Here is a 19,302-nt window from a genome sequence, read left to right on the forward strand (position 1 = left end):
ATGTTAAATAACTTTTTGAAAAAAATAAAGTGGTAAAATAGTGAAAAAAAAATCCGAAAAAAATACCCAATGAACATTCATATTTTGAACGATTAAGCCCCTAAATATTTTTTCAACCAAAAAGTATTTAGATCTATAAAATTAAACAAATATAACAAAAAAGTACTTACATTTACAAAAAAATAATTACCATTTTAACTAGTTGTACAAGTCATAAGAATGTATCCAACATGTTCTATAAAAGTTCAAGAAGTTATTTAACATGTTTTGGATTGTTCAAGGACTTATTTGTTCCAAAAATTGTCCAAGGACTTATTTAACATTTTTTGGTATGTCTAAGGACTTATTTAACATATTTTAGAATGTCCAAGGACTTATTTAACATTTTTTGGAATGTCTAAGGACTTATTTAACATATTTTAGAATGTCCAAGGACTTATTTGTGCCAAAAAATTGTCCAATGACTTATTTAACATGTTTTGGAAAGTTCAAGGACTTATTTGTTCCAAAAAAAAGTTCAAGGACTTAATCATTCCAAACAAGAAAGTTCATTGGTTTTTATTGTACTTTTCCCTAAAATATTTTGTATACATGCAACATTTATCAATTATATTATTAATTACAAATTACATTAAAAAGTAATATACTTTAACTTGATTTATATTTTGGATAATGTATTTTTATAACTTTCATTTTGTTACTTAAATATGTAAAGTTTTAAACATTTGAGTACTTGGGTAACCGATTGAAACATTAATCAGTTACCATGTTGATGTGACGAATGATGAGATGAAATTGGGTTGAATATCAAATAATACTAAGTTGGATGCCACATCAACATGGTAACCAATTAAGATAAATCGGTAATAGGTTAACCAATTAAAATTGTTTGTTTTTTCATATCCTCGTATCACTTACCTTTCTCTGATAGAAAAAAAGATAAACTCACCTCTTATTTACCTATTATTGTTCTTCAGAACTAACAACGAAGATAAATCACATCGAACAAATCTTATAGATTGCAAAAAAAACACGATCCCCAATTTTCATATAGTTTCTTATTATCAGATTAACGATTTATGTTAAGCTTGATCGTTAACTTTCCTTTAATTTTCGTCCATCCAGACTATATAGATCTCGGGTTTCTGTGATTTTCTCTCGATCTCGTCGTTAGCTTTTTCTACATGTAAACCTATTGAATCTTTCATCATCATTTTCACGTATATGTTTGTTCTGTATCACCTACATTAGTTGCTGATGATTTATACCAACACAATTTCAGTTATTTTTCTTCGTGGTATGCTTAATGCATTTATTTTCATATTTCATCTTTTGTCGGTTTCAATGATTTTTGCTAACGAAAAAGGTAAGGGGTTGTTTACTAAACGTTTACCCGGTAAGTACTTACTGGACAATTTTCCTTACCGGATGAACATGGCAAGGGACAATAATCTTACCCGGTAAGAGCGATGAGAAGAATGGAGTCTTACCCAGTAAGTGAGGGTGACGACTCTTACTCGGGTAAGTGCTTACCAGGTAAATTGTTGCATAAGATACGTTTTGATGTACTGCGATCTTACCCGATAAAATAAATTATAGTGTTGACTCTTAATGGGAAACGCTTACCGGGTAAGCATTCAGGTAAACGGTCCCTAAGGTGTCATGAGCTTGATGTTTCCCTCTTAAAGCTATACATATAGAAAGCTATAAGTAAATAAATCTCTAACAATTTTCTGTTAGGGTTATATTACGATGTATGCGATGAGATATATAAGAAGATGAAAACTGGTAGCACACTAGCAGTGTGCATTGCGTGATTCTACTGTGCTTTTTTGCTCTCTGGGTCCCTACCAACGCTGGGGTGCGAAAGCGTGGGGAGCAATAAAGAACAACCTCAGAATAAGGATCCCGGAGGGTGGAATTGAGCGGTATGCAGGATGCCTACTATGATGCCTAGGGGTGAGCAGCGGAACCGGATACCCACTTGCAGAACTGAAACTTCCAGTTTCGGAACCGGAACCGATATGAGTGGTTCGGATTCCTAAAATATGGAACCGATTGAGATTGGTTTCGATCCGATTTTCAATTTTTTGGAACCGTTACCCGCCGGGACCGGTTCCAGGACCGGGTACCCGGTATTTTTCAATGAAAAAAAAAATTAATTTTTTTAATACTAAATTTAAATTAGGTCAAAAACTTAGAACTCTAGATTCAGAATTTGAGATAAAATGATTTGTATTTTTTCAAATTGTGTGTTTAATTGGATTTGTAAACTTTTAACCTTTACAATTATAGTATTTAATTGTTAAACTTTCAACATTTACTATTAATCTGTTATGGTTTGTAATTGTTAAGCAATATTTGTAACCATTATCCCGTATAATTTGTATTTTTGTTTATTTATTTAGTGTTTTGTCGATTTTTATTTTTTACTTTTAAATAACAAAATTTTAATATTTTAGGAAGCGGATATCCGGAACCGGAACCGGTTCCCGGTGGTTCCGATTCCAAAAATTCAAGAACCGCTCTAACCAATTCCGGTTTTAATATCTCAAGAACCGCTGGTTCTGATTCCTGTCAAATAGGACGGGTATCCGCCTATGCTCACCCCTAATGATGCCATATTACAAGGGCATGATAGTTGGCTAATTTTCCAGAAACAAACTCCTATTTATGTACAATTTTTTAATATGTTTAAATTTAAAAGCATAAAGTGGTGGGTTTATTAACCGAAACAATTTTAGGTACAGTTTCAAGAAGTTGTTGGAAAAAAACTCTTACACGAATTCAACCATTTATCAATTAAACAGTCTTGTTGATTATTATTTCAGATTTCAGTAATCAACATCTTTTTAAGAACAAACGGTACCTAAGAATTTTTTATGAGATATAGTGGTCTAAATGTGAATTTTATTAGTTTTGTGGTATATTTTGAACATTGTGGGTTGTTTTGTGGCAAAAATGAAATGCGACTGTACACTTACCAAAAGAGGAAAAGATTCATGGAGTGATGGAGAGCCGAGCAAGATCGAAGAACATGCAGAAAATCTAAGGAAACGGCGAACAAGATCGAAGAACGATTCGAGGAGATAAGATACCTTTTCATTTGTATGATAGAAACAGAATTTCGTGCTGTTAATTTGATTCGATTTCTATCACTTTCCTCCAACCAAATCCTACATCTTTTGATGTTTGATTGATTGAAAACTGAGGGGTTTCAATTTCTTTGATCAAGAAACAACATGAGTTATGGTCTTTGATTCATCATTTCTAAGAAGAATTTAAACTTGTTCGATATCGGAATCATATGCTTCGTTTTTTATGTTATAAATGTCGAATGTACCGAAAAGTGGATCAGGAGCAACGTGTTCCTGGCTTTACAAGAAGGTCGTTGATCCTTTCCTTCAAATCCTTCGCAGGTAAACAACTACTCCCTTTTTCCTTTCATTCTCTTTGTTTTTAGTTTCTGTTTTAGGTACCAAGTTTATAAATGGTCAGATTTATCACCCAATTTTCATCTAATTCATATAAAAGCATTCGTGTTTTGGGGGTCTACTCTGAATTACAAGTTTACAAATAATGATAGGCTTCCAGTAGTATGTATGTGTATGTAGCCACATAGGTGTTGTGATTTGTAGAATTAGCTGAACGGATGCATGTGTTTTGGTTCTGTGCTTCAATTGGTCTTAGCGAAAAAAAATATGTTTAGTACTAGGGATGGCCCCAGGCTTATCGGCTGTGAGAAGGTTGGGGAGGGAATTCTCAGTACAAGGTCTTTACTTCACATTCTGCAAAGTGGTTTACAGCAATTATTAGGAAACAATCGGGTTAGGGCCGTAGCTATGAGTGTTTTGTGAATCCCACCAATGATCTTTCTGAAGTAACCCTACTGGTTGCTCCAGGGGTCGGTCTTGAAGTTTGGCAGTAGTAGAAAATTAGTTATCTGATTCCACGAGGCCAGAGTTTTGTTGCAAGTGATGAGTTTCTATTGACTGGATTGAATTACTGCAAAAAAATTCATTAGCAGGGTTTTGGCTGATACTCATCTGTTTTTATTGATAATATGACACTTCGGTTTCAGGGGATCAGAGCCTAAGAAGCTGGCATTCTCAGCTGCCCTTGGCATTTCATTAGGATTGTTCCCAGTCGTTGGTATGTTTTTGGTTCAAATCTTTATTTTATGCTTGAGAAAGAAAACTGCAATTTGACTTGTTAAGTATATAATAATATATATATATATATGGGAAATGAAACTCACACAAACTCCCCACCTTTGGTGAGGTTGGAACCCTTGATCTCTAGGAAGGTTTGGTTACTGAATACCGCTAGGTCAAAGGCCCTTTGCAATTGGGTTACAGAAAACTGCAATTTGACTTGTGTGCTCACATAGATCAACTCTACAAGTGTTTAGACGTATTGAGATAAGAATGTTTATTTTACATTTACCCCCGATCACAAAGTTAAGAAAATTGATGTCAATCATCAATCCAAAAAAGATGTGTGGTCTCGAAAGTTAACTTTTCCTTTGAACTATATTACAGTGTGGTTCTTGCTGAGTTTGATCATTCACTGTAGTACTCCATTGTGGTTAAAGCTACTGTTGCTAACAATCTGGATATTTTTCCTTCATGCTTCATGTTCCAGCCTGTTTGCTTTTCTGCTAGGTACTGATTGCAAGCTTTGTTGGTTCCCAATGCTGAAGGGTACAGCCTTTTGAACTGGATATCTTGCTTTCTTAGGAAAAAGAAATTAAGAGGAAATTAAATGAATCAGCACTGGAAGGAGCTTGGAATGACTATCGTGCATAAAACACATAGAAAATTAGGATTCATCAATTACTTTTCTGCATGCAAACAGAAGTGTTCTTGTAAGTTTAAGCACCAATACTCCATGAATTGAATTTCAATAAGCACCTATATGAGGGTTCATGTGATATATATAGGATAACCAAGAGAAGTATTATAATTATAACATTGGCACATAAGGAAATTTGGATATAATAATGGGTTTTATTGTTGTGCACAGCTCTGAAGATAGCATATGTTGGGGAATTTCGAATTTATTGAAGGTACCATAAGAATGAGGATGCGAAAAAGAATTGAAGGCAAATGGCAAACAAGTAAAACAAGCAAAGCCCTAGACACCCATTAAATTGTGGCACCTCTAACTACAAGAAGATGTCATGTTCTTGTTAGTTCAAGTTGTTGCTCTAAGTTTCCGTTGCTAGTGATTTCTCTATTTTCTATACTCCAGAAAGATTATGTTTAACCTTTAGAAAGCCGTGATGCTTGTTGGAATTGGAAGAAACAAAAGCTCAAGTTTGTGTTATGTGGTTTTAGATTTGATGTGAATACACCCCTCTACCACTATATTCGGTACGTGTGGTTTACACCCCTTTACCACTGTAGCCTTAGTGCTATACAACCCTCTCATATCATCATATAATGATCAACTTGGTAGCTTGTTATTTGTTGAAAATGTTAGCCAACACTACACAGTATACACAACTCTTCATATTTATTATGATGGATCCCTTAGTCAAGTCTTACTCCCCCTTATCAATCTTGTAAGCTAACGAGGCCTACGTATGAGTTCTTTGTTGTCTTATTCAGCATGCACAATAGTAGTTGCTCCAAGAAGTATGGTTTCCTGCTTAGAGAAGACAATGGTCAACTTCAGGTACATATTTTAGGAGTTAGACGAGTAGTAGGCTCTAATAATTAGTACCTTTGCACTTTCCAATCCTCAAGGAATCCCTTTGGAGTCTGGGTATGGTATACATATCCTTTTGACTGATAATTTTTAATAGTCGTATACCAATTTTTTAATGGTAATATAGGAGTAAAAAAAGACAACTGTTATTTTGAGATTTATAGAGTAGAAACACATGGTTTGTCAATTAGTAGGTGTGCAATTGGTTAACTATTTTTCATTCAAAGGATTAGACAGCCAATGTGATGTATTTTTTTCTTCTAAAATCCGAAAAATGAAAAGAAGTTGGGACAACCTGAAAGGGACAATGAAGTAAATTTTTGGAGGCAGAGAGAGTATTTAAAATTTAGGTACACATCAACGATGTGTTCCCTTATAGATTGTAATATTGGAGAAGGGGAACCAAGAAAATTGAAAGGCCATTCTTTCGTTCCCATCCTGTGGTTAAATAAGTGATTAGTCATGCACTAACTTTAGGGGTAAAATAGAAGTAAATTAAGGTGTTGTTTAAAATGGGTAAGTAAAAATTGTTGTTGAGCAGACCAGAACAGTAAGGTGGATGCTTATTATGGACTGAGGTAGTATCATAATCGTATCTATTATTGTGGCTTATTGGGTAATTTCTTATCTTGTTAACAGGGGTGACAGTGTTTCTCTGTGGGCTGGCTATAGCAGCGCTTGGACATTTTGTCAATGCTCCAACAGTTATGTTGGCTAATTTTATTGCAACTCCGATAGAGCTGAGGTGAAATGTTTTAGATATAAGTCGCATTCTTGTGTTTGTCTTTGTTCCCATCTGAAATGGAAAATGGTTCATGTTATCCTTGCCCACTTTGAGGATTACACTGCCTTATGTCATTAAAGGTTACACTTGCTAGAATTGTGGAGTCCTCTACTTCTTTTACCCATTAGTTTCTAATCTTCTTAACTTTTTAGACGATCTTTGCTCTCTCTATATGATGGCATTTATCAGACATTGAGCCCCTTTTAGTCTGCTAGATTCAGGTAGAGATGCCATTGAGCTTAAGAGACATAACTGGTAATTGTGGCTTAAGTTACAAGTTACATGAGTGGACACTATCATGTTTATGTACCTTATTCTTTTCTTTATATTTTTAACCTGTTAATAAGGTTTTGGTGAACCCCCCTCAATATTTACTCACAAGATTACCACGAGATATGTTGGGACGTTCTATCTAAAAGAATTTCCATGTTAGTCATGCAGTTACAAATACAACAATATAAGCCTTTTCCCAAACTAGTTGGGGTAGGCTAAAATGAAACTGGATAGAATTTTTAAAGAGGTGAGACTCACTAGTAACTATAAAAGGTTGATGCTTGGGCTTTGAACATGAATAGTATCCTTCTATGGACTCTTATCTAGGTCAGCTAATTTGCTCTAGTCTACTCACTGAAATCTCTTTCCACTGCTTTTCATGTCAATCTTAGGGCATGTTTGTTAGCAGCTTAATAAGCTTAATGGGAGTCACAGCTTATTCGGTCAGCTATACATGACTGTTTGGTAGTGGCCTAATGACATAGAAAGTGGCTTATTCAGTAAGCTTTTAAAGGGGAGCTTTATACAGAAAGCCAAGTTCTTTTTCAATCCTTCCCCTCCCAAGAGAAAAACACGCTTCTTCCATCTGTAAAAAGCCCTCCCAAACAAAAACCTTAGCAATCTCTACAGACAAATTAATCCACACAACCAGTTTTATCCATCCAGGACTTAATGAAAAACCAACCAAACAACCCTTACCCAATCTCTGCATGACTTAAAGAGCTATTCGTAGAAATCTCCCCTTAACAAATCTTTAGTCACTTTCGCATAAAGGGAGTAGGAACCTTATTCTTTTCAAGAACCCATCATATGGCTTTTCTTGGCACCCTATTAAATGCAACGAAGAATATTTAAAATTTAAGCAATGGGAAAATCTAGTGTATTTGCTCTGATTTTGTATGGTAAATTTATATTATGTGGCCAACATAAAGGCTAAGTGCAATTATTGCTTCCTCCCTAATATTTTTGAGATGTGATATCCTTAATATCAGTTGTTTGGAACATATAACTCATGTAGTCCCTCCACATGGATTCCTAATAACATGGGAGTTGGAAGATAAATTTAGAATATGTATGGCAGGAACTATATTAAGATGGTGACAATATGTGTGATAACTTTACATCTAATGCCTTTTCTTCTAACTAATAGTACTTGCTGCTGATAGCAACTTGATGCTGTGCCTATGAAATATTTTACTGAAGCAACTGTTACGTTTATATTAACTTTGTATATAACTTGATCTTTTGATTTACATTTGTCTTTTACTGATTTAGTTTGATGGTCGTGTTCTTGCGCTTTGGTGAGTTTCTTACTGGCGGACCTCATTTTCCTTTGACCTCTAATGCTTTAAAGAAAGTAATGAGAGGAGAAGCTTCAATGGAGATCGTTCGAAGCATCCTCCATGCGGTAGGTTGCATCCAACTCTTTGAATCTTTCCCGTGTTCTTACGAGTGTGTTTAGCACGCAGGACACGACAAAACAAAAACTTGTTGTCCCACATTTGGCGCGACAATTAGACTGGGACTGGACATAGTGTCCCACTAAAATAGGAGGAACGAAAATCAGGATGATGGGACAAGATTGGTAAATTACTAAACTACCCATGTCAAATTAAAACCCCAATACCTTCCACAATTCTTTCAACCGCCTACCTAGCGCTCGTCCGGTCCGGTCCGGTCCCGCCCACGTACCAAACGCACCCTACATTTGCTTCACTATCTAGCCCTCTTACTCCAGCACATTTACACATGGGAACTTATGAGAATCTGTAGTTTGTCACTTTCTTGTATGATTCTTTTTATCTTAGATGTGGTAATGGTCATTTTTTCGGTCCCACAAGGATGTCTACATTTTCATTCTTAGACCATCCCACAAGAATTGCAGTGTTTTCTAATCATGAGAAAGATTTCTAAATCAACTTATCTATCCACTCATCTTGGTTCACACCCATGGTATAGTTGGTTCTTTAAGTCATTAATTGATTAAAACATCAAAAACCAATAAAATGAAGGGAACTCTCCACACAGCCACAATCTATGTTGTTGACAAAACGGCCTTCCAAATTTTGGCTAATTGCATTTGGTATCCCTTATAAATGTCGAACATCTTTTAGGATGATAGAAAAAAAGATCTGCCACTTTTTTTGGAAGGGTGTCCAGGGCTACACCCAGACTAATCCAGGCAAATTGTGATTGTAAGACATTTGATAAACTCAGGGGCAACAATTACTGTGGATGTCTGGAATTGAACCTAGGACAGATGAGATATTCCACCACATCCCCCTAGACCTCAACCACTACACCACAATCCTTGTGGTTAAGATCTGCTACTTTCCTGGTTCAGTTTTTTTCGATCATGGAGCTTGAGAAACTTGAACATGTTTTTACCATTTGCTGCATAGCCAACTTTTAACTTATGGGACCTGATGTAGATTTAGCCCAGACCCTAGCCCTACTTTCGTGCGGGATTGAGTGGTTCAGTTTGGTTTGGTGTGATCCTGATGTAGATTTAGCAGATCCAGAGTCTAGCTGTAGGAGAAAGGATTTGGGTTCTCCAATCAGATTAACTTTTTATATAACCTGACTCTGAGAATGCGATAAAGCTTTACTCTCAAAAGTTTTGGAAGTCATTTGTTAGTTGTGTTTGCCTCTTATCTATAGGTTGGCTTGACTGCTTTTCATTTGGGAGTTAGCCAGTTAGGTAGAATGCGGGTTGTTATCAATTTATTCCATTCATATTCTATGCTTAGATTGTTAGGCCCACATGGGTTTCTAGCTCCTTCGAGGACTAAAGGCCTCTTCAGGTCCACACGTCTTTAGACTCAACGGTTGAGATCCATTTTGTAGTTTGTTTGGCTCATCACCTTCGACCTTTTAACCCGATTATTCGATATGGACCTGATCCTACAGATTCTGGAGTCTTACCATTCATCCTTAAACTTTCAGAGAATCCAAAAAATCCTCCTAGTTTTTGCCACTTGCATAGTTGTAGTTTTAGAATCATATCTTTGCAAATGTCATACATTGACTTCCTAGAATTTTGTTTTTTACAAACTCTTAGGGTGTATTTGGTACGCACACAATACTGGATTGGCCTTAACGAGAGTGAGGTAGGCCTGTGAAAGAATTCTGGAAAGTTCTAAGGTTTTAATTGGACATGGGTATTTTAGTAATTTACCAACCCTGTCTCATCTCCCGGATTTTTGTTCCGCCTATTTTGGTAGGAAAGAAAAAGAACGCGTTTTTGTCCCATTCAGATCATGTCTTTTCCTAGTGTAATGTCGCACCAAAATGAAACAAGTTTTTGTGTTGTTTTGTTCAGCATACCAAACGCACCTACATAACCTCATTCCTTTCGGATGCATGATTTGGTCATCTTTGTTGCAGTTATTGGGGTGGTTGGTTTTGGCACCTATCATCCTGGGGACACTTTACATAATTCTTTTACCGTGTTTCGTGATCCTCGTGCATAAATTCAGTAACGTTTCAAGCCCAAAAGCCTCAGCATCTAGTACTGAACTGAGGCTTCGGGTAAGGGATACTTAACCTGCAGATGAAATCCATCAATGGCTTTTATCTCTACTTGTATATCAACTCTGTATAAGCTGTATTTACCGTATATAAATTTTATATCTTTAAAAAAATGTCAGTACACAGCTTTTGCAAGCGTTTAACATTAAAATTTGATTTTTGTAGTCTTAACCACGTAATTATGTAATACTAGCAAGTTATTCAACTTTCTAACTATGTAATACTAATAAATTTAAATGTTGAATGTTAAAAAGTTTTCATTGGGTTGAAATCATATTGTTGTAGGAATTGGTTATTTAGTTTTATTTAAGCTTATACATTTGGGTTAAATTCTTAAAAACCATTTTTAATGCATCAAATATTGTTTAATGATGTATGTTACTTAAAATTTAAGATGACAAGTAAATGATGTACGAGTATGAGCACAACTTTAAAAGCTGCATGTTTGAATTCATATGATTAACTGATAAACAAAATCAAATACAAGATAAACATCTTGTTTTAAATATAAAGAATCTAAAATAATTAGGATAATTCATAATTGTTGAATTCTAACAGAGTATTTGATTATTATCTCTATAAAAATTTTTATTATTGAACTTATAATAAATTAATTTGTTATTAAACTTAAATTAAATTATAAAAAAATTGAACTAAAAAATTATCTTATTCGGTAAAAGACAAGATAAAAGATTGAAAATTTTACCTGGTAACTGAAAGTAAGCACCTACCGAGTGATAGATGCTTACTAACAATTCATTTTGAATATGAAACAAAATGCCTGCTACCTTTGTCTCAAATATAGCTTTCAGCTATGCTTTTCAAAAAAATATACTGTAAATAAGATATTTTTCAGGAATAGCATTTCTACATCTTAAAACAGATAAAATACATACGTACGTTATACCTTTTATATCTTACTTTTGAGTTTAATATAATATATAGTGGTTTTGGTTTGATTTGATTTTACATTTGTCTTGCTATAGATTCATAACGTTACTAGAAAACAAAGTATCAGCTACAGTTAGGCTAAAAGCCATTTTCCTCGTAGATCTCTCGTTGATTAGCGAGGGAACTGGTTTTTGGCTTATCTGTCATTGATCAGCTACGGATGGTCTAAAAACCAATTCCCTCGCAGATCTCTCGCTAATCAGCAAGGGATCTGCGAACTTTTACTCATCTTTTTATTATATGTCATCGTGTTGAGTGTCGTTACTCATCTTTTACGCTGTTCAAAAAACGGAACCTGGATTACTGATTGATAAAATAATCGAGAGATTTTAGCAGCATCATGAATAAAAATAAGATGTAAAACAAATACTAACATGTATGTATGAATAGGGTTTGCTGTATATTGTCAGTCGATTTGATTTGATGCTTCTATGGTGATCCACTGTATGCATATGGTATTCAACTATACACGGGATATTTACGTAATAAAGTTCGATTTTACTCTTCGTCTTTTACAATCATACTCATTTACTACTTCTATATCGGATTATACTAATAATTGATACTATCCATTTAGCGTTACTTTTTCAAATTGTGTTTGTATTCGAGTATTTATCAAGACATTTTTATTGCTATGTTGTAGCTTATATACATCGGACCAGTTCTTTTTCCTGGTATCTGTTTGTTCCGCGTTCCAATTTTCATCATTTCCTCCATTCATATATTTACTTTTTTGAAAGTTTTCCATCGTTCTTAATATATACACGTACACACACACACACACACACACATATATATATATATATAGAGACTTGGGATTATGTGATACCAAGGTTTTTCGTGAGACCCGTAAGACCAATTCTCAACCGTTGAATTAGATCTACAATCGTCAGATCTGAATATTCATAAACGCCATGAGACTTCTCAATAATTACAAAATTGTTATCGTGCAACTTTGGACCACTAGATCATTAGCTTATAAAGTTGATCAATGAATATAAATTGGTCTTACGGGTCTCACGAATCAAAAACCCTTAGTCTCACGTGAACCCAACTCTCTCTCTCTCTCTCTCTCTCTCTCTCTATATATATATATATATATATATGATTATCATTTTTTCTATGATTATGACTTTATAATCAAGGCGGTGTCTCATAGACAACCCTCTCCGAGATACTGCAGGTACCTAAAACAAGAACGTTTAAAGTATCAATATAGACAATAATCATGGCTTCGATCCCTACCATAAGCCTCTATAAAATCTTTCGCCCAACTTTTGTGGCTCGAATAATCGGAATTATGATCCATGTTCGTATGTTGCCATTAACCAACAAAATCGACCATAAAAGAGCCATAAGACGTTCCCAACATCCATTACGTTGTGTTTGTGGGGCATTAACGAACCGAATCGACCACAAAAGGCTGAAGGGTGTCGTTTTCAAATGACATTGAAAGCTACAAAAGGTTGGTAAACACATCCAATTAAAGAAATCCTTGCGTTATAATAGAAGAGGCAACAACCGATGAAAAGAGAAAGTCTGAATGTAATGCTTCAACCAATGAAAGAACCCTATGGACACTGTGTGGTTCACTTGCAAGTCATGCGGCCCACATGCGGGCCAGACGGCACGTTTATCTGACAAAGTAGGTACATATCGAGTTTTATTTTCAGTTGTATTTTAATTATTTATCCTTGTTCTAAATCAACCTTCGTATACCATCTAAGAAGTTATTTGCACCACAATAAAATTGGATAAGTGTTCTAATAGACCGTTTTATAAGACTTAATTTATACAATCAAAGAATAAAGTGTCATATCTAAAGACGTTATAATAAGTTTACAAGACGAATTTGAAAACCCGTAACAAGTTTTTAAGACATTCTTATTTGAAAAAAATGTCTTATAAATACAAGCATCATATAAAAATTAGTCACGACAATATACATGAACTCTAATTGGTGCTCGGTTTTGTTCAACGATGTGCGCTAACAATCCTGTCTTTTCAGATCTGTATTTGTCAATAATTCAATCAGAAAGTCTTTTTTTATTACATCGATGTAACGAATATAAATTAAACCATCCGACCACGAAAATAAAAATATTCAAGTTTTATAAAAACCGAATGATAATTTTCTCAATTACGAATCAACATAAGGCAAATTAAGGTTGGATAAAGTGAAGACATTATTATGATAAATTTGCAATAAATGTAAAAAGACAAATATATTTAATTATGAGCGAAAATATAGTTTCATTAAGATAGTCTTAATTAACTTTAATTATATGCTTAATATATAAAGACTATTTTTTTTTATTAACCTAAATATTCAAATCGTTATATAAGCCGATTAATTTCAGGACGACCACCTGCTTTACGGGTAGCCTGGAGTCACTGCATTTAAACCTCCATGACCACAAGAAGATTTTTATTCGTTTTTGGATTTGAACATTAGACCTTCAGATATTATTAATAATGATGTTGTTCGACTTTTATAACACGACTATTCTCATTTCTTATTGTATGATTTATTGTATTTATTATTTTATTAATTTCAGAAAAATAACTTTATACATATTTAATAGAATACGAATTTAATTATATTTTTTTATGTTTAATAAATTTTAATTAGAAGGAAATAAGACAATTAGCATGCGAAAATGCATCTTAAGTACAAAAAAAAAGAATAAAACTCATCTTTTGTTGTCTCTCCAACCAAAATATCATTATTTTTTATTTAATATATATTTATTTATTTTCTTATTTTTATTTCTTTTAAGGACAATTATAACATAATATTTATTTTTATTTTTATTAACACGGATATCCAACCGGCCATGCAAGCCGACTAATCCCAGGATGACCACTTGTATTGCGGATAATCTGACGTCACCGCATTTGAACCTCCATGGCCACAAGAAGATTTTTATTCCTCTTTAGATTTGAACCTGAGACCTCCAAACACTTGTGACTTTTGGAGTCGAAGCTCAAATCAATCAGACACCACCATTCTAGTTAACATAATATTAATTTGTACCATTGATTGTGGTATATATAAAATTTTCAATTTTTTCTTCTTTAAATTTGATTATTATTCCAATATTTTTTTTATTAACCTGGATATTCAACCCGCTGTGCGAGCCAAATAATCCCAGAACGACCACATGTTTTGCAGATAGCCTAGATTCACCGCATTTGAACCTCCGTGGCCACAAGGGGATTTCTATTCCTTCTTGGATTTGAACCTGAAACCTCCTGGTACTTTTGACCTTTAGAGCCAAGCTCAAACCAATCAGGCACCGCCCTTGTGGTTTTTTCAAAGATTCTTATTATATACATTGTTTCAAATCTAACTTTGATAGAAGAAATATGTAAAAAATTTGAGAAAAAAATTAAAAAAAATGTTATCAAATTTGGTTTTAAAAGTAATTTAGTTATCATTCAAAACTCAAAAACCATCTTTTTCTACTTTCTAACATGGATGTGATAATAATACATACATATGTGAGTGAGTTAACAATTGGGAAATTGTGTTTGAGTTGTTGATACAAGATTAATTAGCAAAAGACAACCATCTACGTATGCGCGTTTGCGACTACTGAGAGATTCATCTTACGAGTCACGGCTGTGGACGAATCCTACAGTCGCGACTTACCACAAGATCAGTCTGGACAAAGCCTGGGATCACCGACACCCGTAAAAGATAATAAAAGGAGTAAGTAGAGACTCATCTCAATCACCATTGATTGAGGATGAGTCATGTAATTAAGCAGCATTAATTGCTAGTTACAATCCGAAGTTCAAACCTTAGATCATGATTACATATTATAAAAAGAGTACCAAGATTCAGTCTCAAAGTAGACTTGAGTTCAAGAGAGAGAGGAGAGAGAGAGGAGAGAGAGAGAGAAAGAAGGGAAAAGATGACCTTAGTCCTAACCATGGTTGATGTGTTAGAGATCGTAAACCGAAAGATTGAAAATATCTCTCACGGTTTACTTTCCGATGCATTTCGAGCTCCGTTTCCATCAACGGAGCTCATGATACCTACCTAAAAAAGTCGGTACGAAAAAAGACCTAAATGCACTACAACTATGGCTTAATGTTATTTAGTTACATGGCTAAAACTCCCGAAGTTTAGCCAAAGTAAATTTACAGAGAAATTATGAAAGAAAAAAGAAGCCAGTATCCGTTCTTACCCTAAGAACGGATGCTGGATTTTTTGAGAAACGAAACGAAAAGGGTTTTTTCCGAAAACTACATGTTGATGAAAAATGGAAAAAGTTTTAACAGAAACTTACTAGCCAAGTTTTTAAAAATCTAAGACTAGGGTTCAAGTTAAAAAAGACCAAAAACTTAGGGCACATTCCAATGCCCACATGATTAAAAGTAGTCTATATGTATATATATTATCTAAACCAGACATCTTTTTGAAACTTGAAGCCATTTACAAACTCTCTTTGGACAGCCATTGCAGGGCTACAAAATGAGCTGGATTTTGAATGATATGATGTCTTAATATATAATCTGTTGGCTTTTTTCCAGAAGCCAAAGAATTATATGAGATTTTCCCCAACTCAATGAAGCTGTTTTTCATAGCCATGAGTTGGTGAGATGCACATGCATATGCTTTGTGGGGTTCCTTCTTCTCTTTGTAGGGGACCCTGCCCTTTTAAGAGAAGATGGGAAAATGTCCTCCAAATTTGGATGTAACCCCTATGGGGGGTTTCTTTCCATGCCTTGGATGGCCCTGATTTTAGGACCTCCATGGGAGAGATTGAGAGAGAGAGAGAGAGAGAGAGAATGAAAGAGGTAACTTAACCATGGTTGGGCCAAAGGTCTTTTTTTTTTCAGAATGGAAAAGATTCTGAGAAGGGAATTGAAGGGGAAGTAGGCATGCATGTGGGTTTGATATATATCAATGCACAGTTCATGAATCTCTTAATGATGAGCAGCTGGTGATTGCAGAACCATGTTCACGCCTGTGGCACAGCAAAACAAACTGTCAAGAATGTTAGTATGTATATAACTCTGGAAAGGTTAGAAAAACGATGGATAAAAACTCGAATTAAACCTGCTGGTTGCAATGGCGTAGTCGCTGCAAGCGATATCGGAGTTCCATACTGTTGTGGGTAACCAGCGGAAGAGTTCACGGCGGAGTACTGGTAGAGATGGTGTGGGTACACACCGTAACTCTGACCGGTAGTGTAGTTCCCGTGACCGCCCTCCGCCATGTTCAGATACGGGTAGAAGGCGGCGGCTGCAGCGGCGGCACCGGCAGCTGTGATCATCCCACCACCAGCTGCACCAACACTTGTTCCATAGAATGGATACTGCCCATTTGTACCTCCATATACATTATAGTAACTCTGGACAATATAAATCAAAATCAAACTGAAATTAAATCAAATCCATAATGTCATGATATTATCATAGAATTAAGACAATTAATCAACGTACCGTTGGATAGGTGTAATCTGGAGAATAGGGAGAGTATCTGAAAAACGAAGTTAATTGGAATTAAAAATTAGAGAATCAAAACTTAACTTGCAGTAGAAGTAAAAGACATGAACATAAGTTGATGCATGCATGCATGCATGCATGAAACGAATAATATAAAGAAATTCACATGTGAATAACAGAAAACAATCCTAGATATATCATAAAAAAATGCATACATACATACACATGGTACAATTGCATATGCCTGTAGAAATAGAAAGAAAGGACTAGAAGTCCCAAATCATTTTCAAAGTTTTGGATGAAAGTACTGTAATGTACAGTAGTCATGTGCAGTTTGCAGGTCAGTTTGACTATGGTCAGAAAGAAGATGGCAATCATGATGGTGATGCATGTGGATGGTAGAGCATGCCTGAATAATAAGTGAATTCAGAAAGCGAATTTACAGAACAGATATATGGCTTTAAATTTAATTTGTTTAATGATTTCTTTGTCCATGAGTTGGCAGAGAGTGCCCACATGCATGCCACCAACTTCTCATTAATTCAATTCATTTCTATAATTATTCTATATGTATATGTATATGTATGTATGTATGTATGTATAGAAAGAGAGTAATTAAATTACCCATAAAGATTAGTAGCAGGGAAAGGGATGCCTTGGTGGATGGCATAATGAGGGAAGGCTGTAGCAGAAGGGAAAGCTGTTGTTCCCATTCCACCTGCACCACCAGCTTGATGATGGTTATGATTGTGATGATGATACCCTCCTCCATAACCACCCATAACCCTAATGGTCCTTCCTCCACCTACATTGATTTACACATATTTATCAATATATACATACACCATTTACATCTATATATATATATAGAGATAGGGTCAACCATTCAAACAGTGTTTCAAGATATTCCTTCTACAGACTTTATGCCAAGATAGGTGTATGTATGTATATATATATATACATACATTCAGCTATGTGTATATATATATATATAGATACAGATAGATACAGATAGATATAAGAAAATGATGGAAGGAAAGCTTCTGATACAGTACCACCAAGTTGAACATGAATGACCTGTCATGCTTACTTTTTTTTTCTTTTTTGTTTTTGATTTTTGAGAAAAACACATACATAGATATAGATATAGATATAGATACAGATTATGTATGCATGTTTTGTGGTTGTAATTGAAGCATTACATTGATACATTCTTTTATAAAAGTGGAAACCCTACCTCACTCAATAATATTCATTGATTCTCTTTAATCAAAAACACAACTTTTTTTTCTTAATCTTGTTTTGCAAAGGATATTCATCCTCCATCTCTACTTCTTTAATCCCATAAAACGTTTGATTAAAAATACTATCTTTACGGGTTTCGATCGGAATAATGCTCGGTGATCGACTCGTATCAACCGAATCGAATGTGTCCGTTCGGTACGTTTATACATATAAAATCATGTCTACAAATAATTCATTTAATTATCGACTGATTCCAAATCAAATGCTGGTCCGAATTAACAAACCTAAAGTCGAAAAAGATTTATAGTTTTTATATACTATTCAAGAAAGATCAAGAGACCCAACATGAAATACTAGTTTATGAACAGATTCATATATATACATATACATATATATATATATATATATAAAATCTTGATGAAAGAATTGATGCTTACCAAGTTTGTTAGGGGTTGAGGGTTTGGATCTTTGAACACCCAAAGAAGCAAGATTGCAGTTGGCCCTCCTTCCGTCGATCACCGGAGCTGCATCAACACATGCCCTCATCGCTGCATCGGCTTCCCGGAAAGTTACCTGCATTTTTAATTGGTTGGATTTGGTGTCAAATAATCACTTCATTTGTTAGTTTACTTTCAATTGATTTCCAAGATTTATAGCATATATAGTTATATATATCAACAAACATATCATGTTCATCAAGATCTATATACATATATATATATATGTAAATATATATATCATGTTAAAAATGATGTAAATAAGGGTAAAAAAAGAAGAAGAAGGGATCATACAAAGCCATAGCCTTTAGATCTGCCAGTGGTCTTATCAGTGATGACAACAGCCTCCAAGATCTCACCAAACTGTTCAAAGTAAGTCTTCATGGTATCTTTCTGGGTTTCCCAAGCCAACCCACCAACAAACACTTTTGTGTAAGTTGTATCTCCAAACTGACCCGCCGTGTAATTATTCGTCGTCGTCGTTGTGGTCGTCGCCGCCGCAGCCGCCGCCGGAGTCATCTTTTCTTCTTGTTGTTCTTGTGGGTTATTTGTATTGGATCTTCTTCTGGGTAATTGGGGTTGTATAAGTGGTGAAGGTAGCTAGGGTTTAATTGAGAAAGAAAGAAAACAAAGGGAAAGAAAGTGATGGTGTTGATGATCAAGCAGACAATTGGGTCAGAGATCCAGCTATTAAACTGCGAAGCAAAATTAAAAAGAAAAGCAAAATGGGAAACAAAGAGATGAGAGAGAAAGTAGAGAGAGAGAGAGAGATGGAGGGATGGAAGAAGGGAGGGAGAAAAGCAAAAGGTGGAAAAGAGGAAAGGGGCTATCATACTACGGACATCAATT

General features: G+C 34.9%; 2 protein-coding genes across 2 annotated transcripts; one reads left to right on the top strand and one right to left on the bottom strand.

Moving 5' to 3' along the window:
- The first annotated feature begins 2,989 nt into the window (after positions 1 to 2,989).
- Positions 2,990 to 10,595, top strand: LOC112511698. The gene is made up of 5 exons (XM_025117407.1): positions 2,990 to 3,419; positions 4,082 to 4,152; positions 6,352 to 6,457; positions 8,045 to 8,177; positions 10,157 to 10,595. The coding sequence occupies exons 1-5, from the start codon at positions 3,331 to 3,333 to the stop codon at positions 10,313 to 10,315; spliced, it is 558 nt and encodes a 185-aa protein (XP_024973175.1). The 5' UTR covers positions 2,990 to 3,330; the 3' UTR covers positions 10,316 to 10,595.
- A 4,363-nt stretch (positions 10,596 to 14,958) lies between these two features.
- Positions 14,959 to 18,972, bottom strand: LOC112511472 (probable RNA-binding protein ARP1). Its single transcript, XM_025117104.1, has 6 exons — positions 18,748 to 18,972; positions 18,394 to 18,529; positions 17,336 to 17,516; positions 16,709 to 16,745; positions 16,323 to 16,617; positions 14,959 to 16,230 (listed from the first exon to the last, which is right to left on the bottom strand). The coding sequence occupies exons 1-6, from the start codon at positions 18,970 to 18,972 to the stop codon at positions 16,190 to 16,192; spliced, it is 915 nt and encodes a 304-aa protein (XP_024972872.1). The 3' UTR covers positions 14,959 to 16,189.
- Between the last annotated feature and the right edge of the window lie 330 nt (positions 18,973 to 19,302).

Source organism: Cynara cardunculus, assembly GCF_001531365.2.
Source record: "Cynara cardunculus var. scolymus isolate 2C chromosome LG 4, CcrdV1, whole genome shotgun sequence".
Taxonomy (NCBI): Eukaryota; Viridiplantae; Streptophyta; class Magnoliopsida; order Asterales; family Asteraceae; genus Cynara; species Cynara cardunculus.

Excerpts from the sequence above, each read along its gene's own strand:
- LOC112511698 (XM_025117407.1), top strand. The coding sequence starts at position 3,331 with ATGTCGAATGTACCGAAAAGTGGATCAGGAGCAACGTGTTCCTGGCTT. Across the intron at positions 4,153-6,351 it reads AGGATTGTTCCCAGTCGTTG|GGGTGACAGTGTTTCTCTGT; the intron begins GTATGTTTTTGG and ends TCTTGTTAACAG. Across the intron at positions 6,458-8,044 it reads GCAACTCCGATAGAGCTGAG|TTTGATGGTCGTGTTCTTGC; the intron begins GTGAAATGTTTT and ends TTACTGATTTAG.
- LOC112511472 (XM_025117104.1), bottom strand. The coding sequence starts at position 18,972 with ATGACTCCGGCGGCGGCTGCGGCGGCGACGACCACAACGACGACGACG. Across the intron at positions 17,517-18,393 it reads CTCAACCCCTAACAAACTTG|GTGGAGGAAGGACCATTAGG; the intron begins GTAAGCATCAAT and ends AAATCAATGTAG. Across the intron at positions 16,618-16,708 it reads CAGATTACACCTATCCAACG|AGTTACTATAATGTATATGG; the intron begins GTACGTTGATTA and ends TATATTGTCCAG.